The sequence below is a fragment of the Ochotona princeps genome, chromosome 9, assembly GCF_030435755.1.
Source record: "Ochotona princeps isolate mOchPri1 chromosome 9, mOchPri1.hap1, whole genome shotgun sequence".
NCBI lineage: Eukaryota > Metazoa > Chordata > Mammalia > Lagomorpha > Ochotonidae > Ochotona > Ochotona princeps.
The window spans coordinates 16,736,536-16,755,651 of NC_080840.1; the positions used below are offsets into that span (position 1 = coordinate 16,736,536).

Genomic DNA, 19,116 nt, shown 5'->3' on the forward strand with positions numbered 1-19,116 from the left:
GTTAGTCAACACTTACACTTTTAAAGAATGGCAATATAAGTAATTGAATTGTTTGCAGTTGACAACAGTTGGTTCTGGAGAAGCAGAAATAAAAAGGGAAATGGCAAGAACAACTCATTTTCAAAAATGTTTTTGAAACGTAACTGCATGGAAGAAGAATAAAGTTTACCCATGTAAGGGAAACAATTCCACAGCTTTTCCACACATTCAGAGTTGCATGACCATCAACACCATCTAATTCTAGAGCATTTGTTTCTCTCCAAAGGAGAAACCGCACATTCACTAGCAGTGACTGCTTATTTCACAAGTCTCAGAACCTCTTACAACACTCTTGTTTAAATATTATGTACCTATGGCATTGAGAAAACATTGAATGCAAAAATAAGCATTCAAAATTTAATTTACTCATAAGGAACAGAAATTACAGGCAACAGCATAACAGCATCACATATTAACTAAAACTTCTGATTACATTTCTACACTTGTACTTACAAATGAAGTGGTGGACAATGACAAAGGCAAAACTACAATTAAAGGAGGGGTCACTGGAAGAAGACAAAGGACTCATTAAAGAGATGGGCACTAGGTCATTCTCTGAATGCTATGGAGAAATTCGGAAAAGCATAAAAGTACAGAAAGAACACAATGAAATGAAGCAACGGGGAATAACCAATAAATAACAATACTAAGTAATCCTTTTCCACCACAAGGACCACTACCTCATAACCCCCAAGGCTGTGATATGTGGACATGATCAATGTTCAATAATGTTGCCTAACCCATAAAACAAGTCAAATAATCCAAGTAGCCACAAAATGTGAGCATTAATCATGGAAGGTTTCTTGGAATACTGATAGACTAAAAATAATAGTAATGACACCAAACTAAAGAATGGCAGAAAATGAAAAATATTTTCATAAGAAATCACTTTAAAAATTCTTCAAAATAACCATGGGCAACCGAGAGAATTCATTTCCGGGCTGGCTCTTCCCCAAGCCTCTATGAGTGTGTCTTACTGAAAAGTCACCATTCTTTTTCTCAGCTCAACCATCAGTGTTGGCCCCCGCAAACACTCGCACCGCAAGAAGCTACCCCAGGTTCACTGCCTTGTACGTGAGTGTTCTCCCTGGGCAATCATATCTGTTCCCGACTGTCCCAATCCAAAGCTACACCGCAGGTAAGCGAGAGTTACTTCTTCAAAAAGTTATCTGTGTCTCTATTTCCCTTAGGTTTATGTTGGGAGCCAACAGGAAGGCAGGTGAGGTGATTTATGAATGCATTTTGCAGCACTACAAGGACAACTGATAAAATCATCCTTACACTTTTAGAGTAAATGAGTAAAATTTCTTCTGAAAAATATTCTAAAACTGGAAAATTCCATGAGAGCACGAGAGAGATACCACATAGGCCATGACCTGCCTTTCCCAACTCACTCCCAGCAGAGGTGGACAGAAAGTTTCAACTGGGACAGATAAAGATTCTCAGATGGCAGCTGAAGGTTACAGTGCATCACGGGGAGGAGCATGTTGCCTGCATTTCTGATGCCCTTGACTCTGAGTTGCTGACAAGCGTGAGTACAGAGACTCCCTCACTCCACTTAATGCTCACTCAGGTTAGAGACTGCAGCCCAGAATAGGTTACCTGGGAATAACTGGGCCTTCACTCACCTCACCCCCAACTCATAAACAGAAATTCTATGCTGGCTGGGAGAGGTATACAAAGAAAACCAGAAGCTACCACTTTGGCCTAGAGCGTGATCAGATTTTGTTCAGGATGGAAGATGCTAAGTACAGACAGCTCTAAAGTTCTTCCCAAGGAAACTGACTTTATCTGTAACAGAGATGGGGAAGATTAACTCTAAAGGTGGTGGCAAAAAATAATGAGGCTGGCAGGTCACACAAGAGAAACTAGCAAAAGAGCTAGGTCAGAAGAGAGACCAAGGATGGTCAAGAAGAGGCACCCTGGTGCAAGAACCCAGTTCAAAGACTGTTCTCAAAAGTTACCCAAACTTAACTCCATTTTAAAGTTAGATGACTGTGAAGCAGTTGAGGGACAAGACACTGCTGAATACAACAGAGCAATAGCTGGTCATTAGTGGAATCTAACAGGTGGGGGAGATAAAGTGAGGCAAACAAGGAGTGACAGAGCAGGGGACACAAATTCCTGAAAAAAACACCTTATTCCCAGGGTCTGTTTACCCAAACTGATGGCTGCATCCTTTGAGGAGGGAAATTAAGGCCTAAGGCCTTTACATACTGCAGAGAAAATAGACTTCAGTAAAATAATAGCCTAGCCAACTCACAGAATAAACAAGCAAACAGCAAAAACAAACCTACTCAAAAAGTGCCAAGGTAAGTGGCAGGGACCGCATTACTTGGGGCCATCACCTTCTCCCTCCCAGGGCACATTAGCAGCAAGCTGGAACTGGACACAGGGTCAGGCTTTGAAACCCCAACATGCAGACATGAGTATATGTGCTGCCGAAGAGAGCACAACATGCAGACATGAGACAGGGTCCTGGAGGAGCGTCTTAGCGACTAGGCCAAATGCCTCACAAAATGTCATTTTCCTTAAAACAAAAAAAAAAAAAAAAAGAGAGAGAGATAAAGAAATAGGAATACATTATACGTATAGAAGGAGAAAATTAAATGGCAGAAAGTGCCAATAGTGGGACCCCAATGCAGGATGTAATAAAGGTTTCAAAGCAAACATTAGAAACACCTTCAAAGAATAAAAGGAAAGAGGGGCCAGTATCATGGAACAGTGGGTGGAGTCACCGCGTGTAACACCAGCATCCTCTGTGAGCCCGTTCCCAGCTCTCCTGTACCAGGGAAGCAGCAGAAGATAGCTCAGCACTTGGGCCTCTGCCACACACAGGACACTGGATAAAACTCGGCTCCTGGTCTCTGTCGGGCCTGGCAAGGCCACGGCTGTCATTTGGGGAATGAGTCAGAGGATGGAAGATCTTTTCTCTGTCTTCCTCTGTCTCTGCAACCCGGCCTCTTATCTGAGAGAGAGAGAGAGAGAGAGAGGGAAAGAGAGAGGGAGAGAGAGAGGGAGGGAGAGAGAGAGAGAGAGAAAGAGAGAGAGAGAAATAAAGGAAACAATGCTTATGGAAGGTAGAGACATAGTGTCTCATAAAATAAAGACTATGAATTGACAGGTATGCTAACAAAACAAACAATTAGAAATACCAGTGTGAAAGAGTACAATAAACCAAAACTATGAGATCCCATCACAATGCAGTGCGATCAGAACTAATACAAAAAGAATTTTGGTAAAATAACAAATCTGTGGAAATAAAATAACTTGCTACTAAATAACCAATGGGTCAAAGGAAAAATAATCAAAAAGAAACCAAAAATATATATAAAATGAATGAAAATAGGTACAAAGACGAAATCAGTGCTGGGAAAGACAGTTGCAAACGTCTTCAGGAAAGCAGGGAGCAGAGCGCAGAGGGAGATACTAATGACTAATCTTCTACCCTTGTACCCTAAGAGGTCAGAGAAAAGAAGAAACTCATCTAATCCCTCACATTTAAATTCTGAAGCATTAAAAAGCAGATTCATAAGAGCATTATAAATATGCACAATAACCCAAAAGTGGCCCAAATACTCTGCAACCAGTGCAAGGACATACAAAATGTGGAATTTCCCCCAAATGGAGTACTACCCAGCAATCATAAAGGACAGAGTACTAACTCATAAGATTTGAACCTTGCAACCAATATGATAAACAAACTGCCATTTATGGAAACTAGATATCAGAACACTGGTTTTTTTTGTTAATGTTCACAGCATTCTAATAAATAAATAGCAGTTTTAGAGAATGACCTTAAATAAAGTTAAAAAAAAAAAAACATATTCTTGCTACCAGGTTTTTATGGAAACCGAAGTTTGCCAAAAAGTCTGATGACCTTAATTTACTTATTATCTTAGCACTTTGCCAGTTCAATCCATGATATCCTTTGCATAACTAATTTCAATACTATCACCTTCATCAACATTTAAGAGTAACACCTGTAGCCACAGCAATCTATTTTTATAAACAAAACAAAACAAAAACAGAAGACGATATTTTAAGGAGTCATCCTGGCCATGAAAATGACATAATTACTTTTAAAATATTCTAGATTCGGCGGGTGTTAACAGAAGACATTTTTTTTGACACAAAACAAAACCACAGAGTTACCAAAGAACTTTTAATTTCTATTGTCCTATTGATTTATACTATTAGCCAGCGAGGGAGCAAGTATGCTCGCATGGCACTTCTCCCCAGCAAGACAGGAACACATTCTGAATACACTGCGCAGGTAAAATGAGAAGCAGGAACTGCCAATTACGTGCGCCAGATTTTAAAAATAGCATGGAAAATGCAACAAAGCCATATGCTGTTATTAGTATTTCATTAGCAAAAATATTATCAGATAATGAAAATTGCCTAAGAGTCTACATCAACAAGTTTAAGTAGTTTTCAAAAATATCCTTGAATTCTTCAAACAGTACAATAATACAAAAACATATTCCATGTAGTGAAAGGAAAAAAATGAAAATATCTCAGGAAAATTGGGTAAACAAGATATTTTGATTAAGTGAATATTTTGAACTAAAGCCAATTATTACAGTTTGTAGGAGGACATTGTGACCCTAGAAGGTCAGTGAGCCCATGATTACAGTTGGTTGGAAAATATTTGGAGAATAACCAAATGGCTACCTTTTGTATACCTGATTGGATATCATTTGCATAAGAACAGCTGAGTGGACAGTATGTATATGAGAACACCTGATGGAATATACAAGACAAAAGGAGTTCCAAACAAAAGCATTGATGGTTTTGTTGATAAGCTCAATACTTCCTCCCTTATCCCCTTATGACCCTCAGTGTATAAAGTCTGATGCTACTAATAACTACGGCTTTTGACCATCAGTCAGGGTCCACACGTGTTATTATCGGCTCCACGCACCAAGTCCATCTCTGCGGGACAGCGACAATAGTTATGCTCCTAAAGAAAAAGTAAAACAATCTAACCACTTTAACAATCATGTCAAACATTAAATACAAGAAAACCTGGTCTTTGACAGAGTCATTTAATATTTTTATTTTTGTATTTGACAGGCGAGGAGCAGGAGAACAGGAGAGTGAGGGCACTCCCCAAACACCTGCCATGAAAGGGGCTGGGCCAAGCAGAAGCAGAGGACTGGGACTCAACCTAGGTGTCTCTCTTAGGTGTCAGGGACCCAAATACTTGAGCTCCTACCTGCTGCCTCCCATGGCATCCCACACTACACCTCACTCACACACACAAGCCCCGTGCCATGGGATTCTGGCATCCCAAACAGGCATCTTAACACCACACCTCACTCACACACACACATTTTTAGAATGTTACTTCTTTCCATCAATGATAACATTATTCTTCTAAAGCAAATTTTTAAACAGTGTCTAGAGTCAAGGTTGGAAAACACAAGAAGACACGAAAAGATGTATTCCTCATCTTCTTTGGCCAACTAAATTTTGAACAATTTAGCATAAAACTTAAACTGCCAATGATACTGTCACACAAAATTACCTGTGGGTCAATTCTAGAACCTAAACTTAAAAAATATATATTATTTTTGAATAGCTATGCGAAGCTTCTACTATAAATATGGGAGAAATTGTGAAACAACTTATATATTCCATCATGACTATTACATTTTTAGAATATCATGAATACTAAATTTTTAGACAAATGCTAATTCTTCCTCTTCCTCCTCCTCTTCCATCTGCTGGTTATTCTCCAATGTCAACAGCCAACCTGGGTCAGACCAAAGTCAGGAGCCCACATTGATGGCAGGGAGCCAAGCATTTGATCCATCACCCACCACACTCCCTGGCTGAATATTAGCAGGAAGTTGGATTAGAACTGGACAAGCCAGCAGCTGGACCAGGCACTCTAACACAGGAGGCAAGCAACGCAAGCCTTAACTGTCATGCCACTGTTCCCAGATCACTTTAAACAAGTATCGTTAAAGTCATAAACTGTACATGCATCCTCCGTTACAAGAAAGCAAAAAGTGCATTTGTTTACACGTTTTATTAACAGTTTGATTCAAACAAGAATAGAATATTAAGCAAGTCTAGTTCTCCTCATTTCCTCAATGAAGAAATGAAAGCCCAGAGCAGTGATTCTCAATCATGCTCGCCTTAAGCATCTCAAGAATTCCCTTCCAGGTGAGGGCTGAGGAGAGCATCACCTAGGGCCGACTTCTCAGTTCTGGTTGCTGATCTGAATCACCTGTGTGATGCACTTACAAACTCCTAATGGTCTGGGGCCACGCCAGAGATTGGAAGTGAGTTATTCTGATATGGGAGACAGGGGTCCAGGCTCACTGCTGAAAAAACAACTGCCGATGTTATTCTGGTTGGTAGTGGTTGTTAAGAATCACTTGAACCAATGAGAGGAACACTCTGCATTTAGAACAAAGGACTTTCAAGTGATTCTCATAACGAATATAAAATGACATAATAGGGTATAATTCTCTCACACACACATATACATGTACACACACTTACCAGATGTAACTTTGTTGAACTCAGGGTAATTTATACAATTGTGCAACCATCAGTAAAATCCAGTTCTGGAAAACTTCCATAATACCTTTGTACCTACCCTCTTACCCATGGTCTTAGGCAACTACTGACTTACTTTGTCTTTCAAAGAAATCTCATATAAATGAGCACATACTAATTTTGTGTGGCTTTATTTATAAATTTGGTATATTATCTTAAAGGTGCATCCCAAACTTTCCATGCCTTTTTACTGTTGAGGAGTATTTCATTATATGAAAAGATTGTTTTCATTCACTTGTAAGTCAGTTGGTGAATATTTGAATAGGTTCCAATTTTTAGCTGTTATGAAGGTTTTTATACACATTTACTCACAAAGTTTTGTGTGAACATATTTTCTCATTTCTCGTAGGAATGAAAGCACTTGGTTGTAGAGCTAAAGATGATTAACTGCTGAACTTTTTCAACAGTAGCTGTACTGTTGCACATTCCGGCAACAAATGTGTGAGACTGGACCTGGTGTAGTAGCCTAGCAGCTAAAGTCCTTGCCTTTATGCGTACCAGGACCACATCTGGGCGTCGGTTTGTGTCCCTGTGGCCCCACTTCCCATCCAGCTCCCTGCTCAATGGCCTGGGAAAGCAGTCGAGGACGGCCCAAAGCCTTGGGACCATATACCCACTTGGGAGACCCAGAAGATGCTCCAGGCTCCTGGCTTTGGATCGGCGCAGCACCGGCTGTTGCAGCCACTCGGGGAGTGAATCATCAGATGGAAGATCTTCCTCTGTCTCTCCTCCTCTCTGTTTATCTAACTTTCCAATAAAAATAAATAAATCTTAAAAAAAAAAATGTGTGAGAACCACAGTTTCTCCACATCCTCATCAACATTTGAGAGAATTATGCAACCACATCTTAGCTGCAATTTGTATTTCTCCAATGTCTTAGCATTTTTGGACACCTTTTTCATGTAGCTTTAGTAGCTATTCGTTTTTCTTTTGTGATAAAAAGTCAGTTTAAGTCCTAGCATTACAAGAATGGTCAGACAGGGCTAGAACTCTTTCTTTTTTTAACCAGTGAGTAGTTTGTTTTTTAGTTTCCTTAATGCTAGTTCTGAAAAGGGGGATTTCAACTTTTGGTGAATTCACAGACCCTTTTTATTTGCAATGGATTTTACTTTTGGTATTTATGTTGTCATGTAACAATTTTACAGTTTTAGATCCTAACTATAGACACATGGTCCTTTTTCAGAAAATTCCAGGGGCAAAGTCTCCATAGAATTTTTCCATCTGCTCTGTGTTGGATTACCCTTTCCAAAACCCACCGTTGTTGCTGGTCTGTTCCACTGGCCCGTGATTATCTGTAGCCTGAACTCACACTGCCTTGATCACTGTCACTTCCAGTAAATTCTCCTGTTCTCTTCCTCAAAAGTGTTTTACCTACTCTGAATCCTTTGCAATTCCACATGTATTCAGAATCAGTCAGTAGTTTCTAGGAAAAGTTCTGCTAGACTTTGGATTCAATCTAACAATAATTTGGAGAACAATGCCTTCTTAATAATATTGAGTTTTTCAACCTATAAACCTGATAAGCCTTTCCATTTACTTACATTTTCCTGAACTAGTAATGTTTTGTGGTATTTACCACACAGGCACTCATTTAATTCCATTGTAGTTAAAAAAATATGTTCTGTATTCTTCCTACCCTTTTAATTTTATTGAGACTTTTAAAAGACCTAATATAGATGTGGTCTATCATAAAGAAATATTTCATATGTGTTGGAAAAGAATGAGGATAATGTTGCTGGGTAGAGTGTTTAATAGCTGTCAGTCAAGTCGAGTTGGCCAGGGTAAGGCTAGCACGACTAGCCCTTTCACATCTTCAGCAGGCTCCTTTAAACTGCCTCTCATGGTGAGAATCAGTTTCAAGTCAGTAGAACTGTGTTAACCCTGTTTGCTTCAGCCCACTGTCACGCAACACTTTTATCAGGGTGATTTGAGTATGAAGGTTCCTGCTTCCTCAGCTCACAACATTACATCAGTCATTATCAACCCTGTTCTCATTATAACATCTGTAAATCAACAAAATAATAAGATTTAATTTTTCTCCAAGCACATGTTCAAATGCTTGCATTTCAAAAGATTCCAACAAAAGAGCAATAAAACTCAAGATTATAAAGTTACTGATTTAAAAAAAAATTCATAATATTTTGCCACACAATAAATGACTTCCACCAATGTCAAAATGCAAAATAATGGAGGCCAAGTTGCTACAAGTCTTCTCAACAGAGGCTTTACCCGACACAATAAAAAGACCAGACATGGGCCTTTGGATGTGTTTAGAAGAAATTTCTTGATTTCTTTTTATTGTGCTTAGTTTTTTCATTTGTAATGTAAAGATACTTGTTTAATTTCAGTATTACTGTAAGAATTAAAGATAATGAATACAGAGTAGATGTCAGACAGGTTTTTTATATTGGTATCTAACATTTTTACTGCAAAAACTTACGATTTGTATATATTGCACAAAGATCACTCAACCTTTTCACAATTTCATAAAATGACTGAATGCATTAGCAGATAGTGACTCTTCCTTACATATGCGACTTTTACATAAAGTTTTTTTTTATAGAAATCAAATAGGGTATAATTTTATTTGTTCATAGTTCTATATTTTTCTTGTACAACTTCTGGGTGTGCCCCTGAGCATCACTTTTTAAAAACCAGAATTTTTTGGGCCCGGAGGCGTGGCCTAGCAGCTAAAGTTCTCGCCTTGAAAGCCCCGGGATCCCATATGGGCGCCGGTTCTAATCCCGGCAGCTCCACTTCCTATCCAGCTCCCTGCTTGTGGCCTGGGAAAGCAGTTGAGGACGGCCCAATGCATTAGGACACTGCACCCGTGTGGGAGGTTCCTGGTTCCCGGCTTCGGATCGGCGTGTACCGGCCGTTGCGGCTCACTTGGGGAGTGAATCATCTGACGGAAGATCTTCCTCTCTGTCTCTCCTCCTCTCTGTATATCTGGCTGTAATAAAATGAATAAATCTTTAAAAAAAAAAAAACAGAATTTTTTCACTAAGGTAACTTAACCATATTTATACTTCAAATTGAGCATGATTTGCCAGCTTGGTTCAAATTGTATGTAAAAGAGATGTATCAATTTTTATCGACAACAAAATCTACATCCTATCATTCAAATCGATGTGCATGCATGTTATTTCATCAACGAATAAAACCTACAGACCTGATAGAAAACTGGAACACATTCATTGGTTCACATTGCCTCAGTAGATTCCATTCAAAGCCTTTCCATTTCTCTTTAATTTTTTTCTTTTTCCTGGATAGCAATTACTACTGGAAATACATACTTTTTTTTTTTTTAAGATTTGCTTTTATTTACTTGAAAGGCATTTAGAGAGAGAGGAGGAGACACAGAGCAAGAGAATCTTCCATTCACTGGTTCACTCCACAAATGGCTGCAATGGTTAGGGCTGCTCTAGGCTGAAGCCCGGAGCCTGGGACCTCCTCTGAGTCATCCACATGGGTTCAGGGTTCCAAGCACTTGGGCCATTCTCCTCTGCCTTCTCAGCTGTGTTAGCAAGGAGCTGGGTCAGAAATGGAGCAGCCAGGACACAAACCACCACTCGTATGGGATGCTGGCATTATAGGTGGAGGCTTAGCCTTCTCTGCCACAACTTCAGTTCTACATTACTTTTTAAGAGATATTGCAGAGTACCAACCTCAGTCAAGTACTCACATATTTAGTAGATTAGACAGTAGTGTGTCGAAAGAATAAAAACTAAAGCTGGGAAAACAGATACAGCCAGGAGAAGCAGAGGAGGACAGCAGATACTGAATGAGAGCATGTCTCCGGAGCAAGGGCCTGAAAACACCGAGAGACCTAACATGGCTTTCTGCAGTAGGAACTGCACCTGTTACATCCATCACAAATCTAAACTCCATGAGGGCAATTCTGTCCTACATCCACTAGTCCAGCATGTAAATCGGTGCTTAGTATACTGTAGGTTCTCAACAAAGGCATCTACTTAAAAAAAGGAATAGTTCATGTTCAACAAATGTAAATTTTTTCCCAGAAATGGTGGCCTACCCATTTCTCACATAACATAGTGTAAACATTATTTTGAGTCTGTTGCTACTAAATACATTATTTTAAAACTTATAGTTACTTTAAAAAAAAAGATTTATTTATTTTTATTGGAAAGCCAGATATACAAGAGAAGGAGAAACAGAGAGGAAGATCCTCTGTCCATTGATTCACTCCCCAAGTGGCCACAATGGCCAGAGCTAAGCTGATTTGAAGCCAGGAGCAGGAGTCTCTTCAGGGTCTCCCACATGGGTACAGGATCCCAAGACTTTGGGCTGTCCTTGACTGTTTTCTGAGGCCACAAGCAGGGAGCTGGATGAAACCTAGGCTGCAGGGACATGAACCGGCGCCCATATGGGATCCCGGCACATGCAAGCGAGGACGTTAGCTGCAAGGCTACCATGCCAGGTATATTTACTATTTAATATCTATTTTCTATGTTGTAACATAGAGGAAGATCCAGGTCTATTTACTGGATTTCTAATCTACAAGCTATACCACCAAGCCTGAAGTGTAGGGTCTGCTTCCGATCCAAAAGGAAATGAACAAAAGGTATGACGGACTCAATGAACAATATCACAAAATAAAATCAGGAAAAGGTTTTAGGAAACGATTTAAGGTGAGGCTTGGAGACTGGACTATGCAGGGCAGTAACACAGAACCTAATTCACAGGACATAATTCAGTGGGTATGTCAGAAATAGTGACAGTTTGGGGGTGCTTTGAGCTGATAAATGGCTTAGAATAACAAGAGGCAACTGTCAGTGGTCCCAGGACAGGGATAGGAGGCTGTCTAAATGCAAGAGTTATGGACATTTTCATGTTTAAGAAAAACTTGGCTTCTCTATTTTTACCAAAGGAGCTCCGTTAAATGGGACTAATAATGAATTTCCCCTTCAGACAGGGTTGCGGGTAGAACAGAATTTAATAATCAACTGTACAATTTGATTCTGTTTTTACTTCTAAGATTAAAAAAAAAATATCGTGAAGTGTCAGTTTAATCAGCCCTTAATGACCTGGCCTAATCAGTAATCAACAATCTGGTTTCAAACATTATCATGTGATCTAAGTCTTATTATTAGTCTGAAGTTACCAATATTAACTCCCCAAATCCAAGAGATCATGGTTTTAAAATTGAAATATACATGGTAAATTATTTGCTTGAAGTTGTAATGAAAATCAAGCACAAAAACATAAGTTAGAGTAAATTTTAAACTAAAAAATTGCCTTGGAATTAGAACCTCTAGAAAGTCAAAAAAGGAAAAATGACAGCCAATTGAGAATATCATTAATCAGTTTTAGAACTATATCATAAGAACTGGGTAAGTATTATCTATGATTTCATGCAGTGTTATTGTAGAGTAACCACTTAGCAACTCAACTTTTGTTTTGTTTTGGCAACTGTCGAAATCACCAGGTGTCCGTGTATTTCTTGTAAGGAGTAGGAAAAGAGTTAATGCCATAGTTGTTCACATATTAGTACAGTGAAATAAGCTAAATTAATAATGTGTCTTCCTCCCAGAGCTGGAGCTTGTGGCGCTGGGCTGGGGCAATGCTCTGGAACTGCCCTTCACTTAACATTCACAGTGGCAGCAAAATAGGCTTTTATTTTCTTATCTACACTCCTCCCTCCACTGTATGTCCCATGAAGGAGCACAAACCTACCTCCCCAAGTGTAATAACCGACACTTCTGCTTCTTGTGTATTACTCATGCCACGTACCAACCTCATATAATATACTCCATACAGTGCAATATGTGCTTTTTGATGATGTAATTAGTGTCTTCCAACAACCATTTATTATTAAAACTCTCAGCAGCTTCAACTTTTCTGTTGTGCAAAAATTCTAGATCAACTGCTAGCGAGATCGTGTGAAGAGACCATGTGTCAAGGCAAAGGCTTGGACAGGGCCCAGGGAGAGATGCTGCCATCTGTGCCTGTATCCCAGTTGAACCCAGTTTCCCAAGGCTCCACAGAGTTCAGAGCAGGCCACCCAACAGTGACCATTTGGGAAACACAAGAGAACCGCCAGGCTGAGGTCATGTTAGCCCTCCCAAGCCATCCAGTTTCAACAGACAGAACCTCTGGTAAACTCAGGATTCAGCTCTCTACCCTGACTCTTCCCCACAGATCCAGATCTGAATTCCAAACTACAGCTTAAAACTACAGTCAAATTGCAAGTAGCTATCTTGCCTGAATCTCAAATTCAATATTTGCTAATGGGCTTCAGTATGTCCCCTTATCTCCTATAAAATACAGTGTCGATCACTAATTTAAGTATGTTACTCCTCAAATTTTAGAGCTTTCTATTTATACAGGCTTTGTCTACAATAGTCCCAGGGGGAGACTTGTAATGTGTATCCTCAATGCTCTTCATAGTGTAGGTCACAAAAATTACAAGCTCACATTTCAAACAAATTTTTCCTCAATATTTCTTAAGAAATGCTGAAACTGAAACAAAAGCATGAGGGAACATACTAACTGGCTACAGGACTTTGAAAAAGTAATCTGAACATCATGAGTTATAATTATTTTATGAAATAGTAGCAGTTGTCCTCACAAAAATCTCTGGTCTTACAATAGAAATTAAGACCTGATTTTTGTGGCTGCACCCTGAACATACCGGACTGTTAGCAGCAAACAGAAGTGAAGAGCAAAGAGCCTGGGTTCAAATCCTTGGAGAAGTTAGTCTCATTAACTGACAGAGCCAGGATTGGTGCAACATTCTGTCACTTAACAGCTCTGTAACATCTCTAAGCACCAATTTCCCCATCTATAAAATGGGAATAAAATACAGCCTCTGAGTTATTACAAAAATATAAACTGATTGATATTTTTACAGTACTCAGAAAACTTCATAAAATAATTAACTGCTAAATAATGAATTTCACTAATTTCAGATTTAGTAAACAAAAGTTGTAATCATCATGTAATACATTAATGAGCTCTTCTAATATTCAGCAAATTGATTCATGAAATCTCGAAGAAATCCATGTTGGAAGCAATCATCTCTCTAACAACAAGTGCTGAAATTGGGCTGCTATAGTAGCATAGCAAGTAAAGCTGCCGCCTGCAACACTGGCATCCCATATGGGTACCACTTCATATCCTGGCTGCTCCACCTCCAAGTCAGCTCCCTGCTAATCTCCTAAAAGCAGCAGACTGTTCAAGTGTTGGCCCACCATCATCACAGGAAACCCAGAGGAAGCTTCTGGCACCCGCTTAGACCTGGCTCAGCAGATGAAAGATGTGTCTTTTTTTTTTCTCTTTTGTCTGTCTCTCTCCACCTCTCTCTATAATTCTGACTTCCAAATAAATAAATCTAAAAAAAAACGTTCTGCCTTTTGATAACTGTTTTTTTAATTAAGGTTGTTACAGACATTAAATAACAAACACTATTTTCTAACAAGAAACATCATTTTCATTTCAAATCTGATACTTTATCTATGCATCATCATTAAAACAATTTAAAGATTAACTACTTACCACTGATGGTCTTAGGTCTTTTAGCTATGTATTCTTTCCATTTCCTTGAACTGAGTTGGTTGGGAGGTGGAATAAATACGTTACTAACAGTACATGGCAACACAAACAGAGCACCCACCTGGATGAAACAGAACATATGTTTACTGACTGCATGCTCAACGTCATCATTATGACAGAAGTTTTCACTCACATTTTACCTAGGTAACAAATGTTTAGTAGTGATCCCTAGGTGCTGCAAGTCTCTGGGGAGTGAACAAGGAGGTGGAAGCTCTGCCTCTCAAACACTATAAAATAATCATGCTAGATAAGTTTTCAATTTTCTTAGAATGAAGGACAAAAAAAAAAGGTAACCAGAAAGGGTTACAGAGAGAATAACTTACCTATTTGAATAAAAACAGAAAGTGGTTTTTTTTTTTAATTCATAGTACATATTTTTAAATTGCATCACAGGACTTCTATGTGCACAATTGCGTAGAAATGCACAAATTAAATCTTTTTAAAAAATATTTATTTTATTTTTATAGGAAAGTCAGTATACAGAGAGAAGAGACAGGGAGGAAGGTCCTTTATCCCATGATTCACTCTTCAAGCAGCTGCAACATCCAGAGCTGGGCTGCTCTGAAACCAGGAGCCAGGAGCCTCTTCTGGGTCCCCCACACGGGTACAGGGTCCCAAAGCTTTGGGCTGCCCTAGACTGTTTTCCCAGGCCAAAAGCAAGGAGCTGGATGGGAAGTGAAGCTGCTGCGACCAGAACTGGTGCCCACATAGGATCATGGCGTGTGCAAAGTGAGGACTTTACCCGTTAGGCTATTGCGCTGGACCGCAACAAGTTTAATCTTGCTCATCTGTATTTAAAATACATTCTTACAGTATTTCTTCAGTTGTTTCACACCTGTAGAGACTTAGTTCTGGTTTTGCCATCAATGTTAAGCTTTTTTTTTTTTCTTTTGGGAAGGCAGATACATAGAGAGAGGGAGATACAGAAAGAAAGATCTTCCATCTGCTGGTTCACTCCCCAAATGGCCACAATGGCCAGAGCTGAGCCAATGCAAAGCCAGGAGTCAGGAGCTTCTTCCTAGTCTCCTACAAGGTTGCAGGTTCCCCAGGCATTAGGCCGTCCTCGACTGCTTTCCCAGGCCACAAGCAGGGAGCTGGCTGGGAAGTGGAGCAGCTGGGATAGGAACCAGTGCAGATGTGGAATCCCAGCTGATGCAAGCTGATGAGTTAGCCACTATTGAGCTGGGCCAAATATATTGAGCTTTATGAGGATAGACGCTAAATCTGTAAAATTTGTCCCATGGTCCCCAACACTGGCACATGGCCTGAAACACAGCAAAATATATGTTGGATAATAAATTTTACAATTTAGCAATTTTGAAATTTAGTATGTGGGGTTTTCCTAACCAAATGAAAACTTGGTTAACAAAGTACTATAATTTGGGCTACCCAAAGGGTATTTCATTAAATAACTATTTCAGCACAGTAACTCAAAAGACTATCTAATATATGGAAAAACAAGTCTGAAAGCCAAATCAGTAGTTGAACATCTTAAGGTTAAATCATATTTCATTTTCAACATCGATTTTGTGAACAAATTATAAATAAGATTTTGTTATAGCACCATGGGGAAGTGCCATTCATTGTAATATTGATTTTCGCTTTGCAGTTTTGATAATAGTCTATACGGTGTAGAAATACTAAGCAAATGTGATATAAATACTGTCAATAAATATTTTGCATATTAAAATCCAAAATGTCCAAATCAGGAACATCATGATATGGTACATAAAAGAAACCAAGTCATTATGCAAACAGATTACATCCTTTTTCTTACACATGTACAAATGCTAAGTATAAAAACCAAATAGGTAACCCAAACACAAGTATACCTTGCCACGCAGGGAGGAGATCTGCTGCAACAGCAACATGGAATTCTGCCTGGTACTATTTTTTGTCAACCCTCTAAACTAAGGAGTTAAGGAAGTAAGGCCATACGAACTTGAAAAACACTTGTACTCCAGAAAATTAATTTTAATCAGTTCTTCCACATGTTGCTTAAATTCACTTATTAAAAAGTTTAACTATAGCAATTAATACAAACTATTGGTAAGAAACAGTCATACATTTTTCAACACAATGCATACTGGAAAAACATTTCAAAACCACTCAGTGTATACTGATACTCAAATTACCCAAACCTGAACTCTTCCTTTGTGAAACTGCTCTTCCCAGGTCCTCTTCGTGTCTATCAACACAGGCAACCATGCCACTCCCCACTCGGCTTCCTTGCTTTCCCTGCCTGGCACAGGTCATGGCTCAGGTTAAGTCCTTCACTCTTCCTGTGATTTGCCCATGCTCTCCATTCCAAGGGACACTTCTTTGTTCAAACTCTAAGTTCCAATATCCTACCAGTATAATCTAAAATGTACTTAAAATTGATTTATTTATTTTGAAAAAATTGCAGACAGAGAGAACCAGAGATCTTGCTTTCACTGGTTCACTCCTCAGATGGCCACAACAGCCAGAGCCGGACCAGACTTGATCAGCAGCCGGGAGCTTCAGCTGGGCTTCCCACATGGGTGGCACGGGCCGAAGCACTTGGGCCATCTTCTGCTGCTTTTCCCAGGCTACTAGGCAGGAAGCTGGATCCGAAGCAGAGCAACAGGGACATAAACTGGGGCTCACGGAGAATGCCGGTGTCACTGGTGGGAGTTTTCCAGCCACTACAAATTACTTTTATTTTTTAAAAACTAATATTCAATTTTATTTGCATACAGAACAAATGAATAGAACTTAAAATCTAATTAATACTTAACACACTTCATATGAAAGCTGCCTAAAGTCACATATACTCACAATAAGCAAGAGTTCATATTCTCAACTACATTTCATTTTTTGAGATGAAATAAAAACTAAGCATGTAAATAAATAGCCATAGTTATAAGTTCAAACATTCAGTATTTTCAGTTTTCCAAACCGACCTATGCATGCAATGGAATTTTCATCAAAATTCAGATAGATTTTTTTCTAAGGGAAAATTTATTCCTGATTAAGCTACTTCCTGGCTTGCAAATCTTCAACAGTTCTTCGCCTTCTTTAGGACAGTTTAATCCAACTGACAGCATGTGGGCCATTTGAAAAGGTACTGCAGACTGATCTCTTGGCAAATTCCCTTACCAACAGAATCAACAAACCAAAAACTTCCCTAAACAAACCAAGAAACCACTCTTAGTGATCCCAGAAAACAGTTCTCATCTGAGTAAGGTTCCCTTATTCTTTCATAAATATATCTTCTGTAGAAAGGAATTTGCAATAAGAAAACAATCAACATTTTGGTTGGAGCTGATGTATATGTATAAAACAGAGTCACTGTTATTGAAAATCTACAATATACTATAACATACTACAATGATAGACTTTTTCAACAGAAATATTTATGGAGAAAAACATAAAAGTCATGAAGATGGATTCCTGGGTTTCCGACAAAGGAAAATTATTTTTAAACAGCATTAGTACTAACAAGAGGGACAGCAGAGGTAATAAGAACATATACAATAGGAACGTGGGGCTGTGTGATTGGAGATAGGAGGAGTAAGAGTTTTAGTTACTGATGGACCAAGTGACAGAGATCTGGCCTTTGCTCAGGTGGAGATCATCCAAATTAGAAACCAAGACTGTCACTTTTGGCTTCCTTCCAGAGTTCTACACACAGAAAACATTCAGCAAATACTGCCAGAAAACACTTGCACAGGGAGACAGATTTCCGATAGGGTAAGTACTCGATCCAGAATGTGGAAAGACCAAGAAGTTTTTTCTTTGGCAGCTTCAAAATTAAGGAAAGCCACATGAAAGCAACGCATATAGTAAAGTAAGAATGAATGTACACTTATAATACAGTTACCTGACAATACAAGCCCATTATACTCGATACAGAAAACAAGACCTAAATGAATATGTACATTAAGGATACAATTCAAATTCAATGTCCGATAAGTAGCAGGAAGGTAGATCAGATAATTTTATCATCTGCACAAATTCTAAAGCAGGGCCGTAATAATGAAAAACCTGAAAAACATTAGAATTAGATAGTACTTTGAATGCTCTGAAGAAAATAAAAATTACAAAATTAGTTATAAAGGGCTCAAAACTTTCAATCTAATATTGCATACATTATGCAAGCCAAACATTTATTCTATCGCAGCAAAAACAATTCTTCAAATCAAATTCCACCTCGGAAGTATAGACATGGAGATATCCTTCTCTAAAAAGAACTTTTAGAGAAGCAAACGCACACAGAGACAAGGAACAGAAGAGTTCTCCACTTGGCACTGTTTATATTCAGAAGCCTAAGTGAGGCAAGGGCTGAGAGCGCTGAACAAGCAAATGAGTAAGCTACCTCTGCAGGTGGAATCCTGAAACAAAGAATAGATACCCCAAGATGAAGGAAAGAAACAAACAACAAGCTGGAGAAGACAACAGCTGCCAATTAAGACAGAAAGTTCCACTCACAAATACAATTTCAGCATTTCTTAGGGTTGAGTCTGAAACGAAATTAGAGTGAGCTAGAAAAAGGATTAACATTTCAACAGTTGGTACTATAGCACTTCACAAAAACAAAACAGAACAGAACAAACAAAAAAACCAAGGGACTACATCTTGATGAAACTTATATAATATGCAGAAGAAAGCTCCATAATTCTACCATACACAATTACGTATATGTACAGTATATATAAGGGGTCCTGAAAAAGTTCATGGAAATTAACTTTTTCTTTTAAGATTAGTTCATTTGTTTGGAAGGTAAAATTACAGAGGGAGAGGGAGAGCCAGAAGGAGGGAGGTTCATTCCCCAACTGGTCACATGGCCAGGGCCAGCCCAGGCTGAACCCAGAAATCAGAGCATAGTCCTGGTCTCCCACAGAGGTGGCAGGGGACCAAGCACTGGGGTCATGTGCTGCTTTCCCAGACCCCTTGGCAGGAAGC

The 19,116-nt window shown here is 39.0% G+C and overlaps 1 protein-coding gene across 2 annotated transcripts in view; it reads right to left on the reverse strand.

The window, feature by feature from the left end:
• The window catches only part of MTBP (MDM2 binding protein), a 68,601-nt gene that overhangs the window by 37,666 nt on the left and 11,819 nt on the right, over positions 1-19,116 (reverse strand). For both annotated transcript variants that reach the window (XM_058668516.1, XM_058668515.1), the window contains 3 exons: positions 18,104-18,198; positions 16,023-16,095; positions 14,134-14,251 (listed from right to left, as the gene is read on the reverse strand). In XM_058668516.1, the coding sequence (XP_058524499.1) occupies positions 14,134-14,251; positions 16,023-16,095; positions 18,104-18,198 (286 nt within the window). The remainder of the gene's footprint in view (positions 1-14,133; positions 14,252-16,022; positions 16,096-18,103; positions 18,199-19,116) is intronic.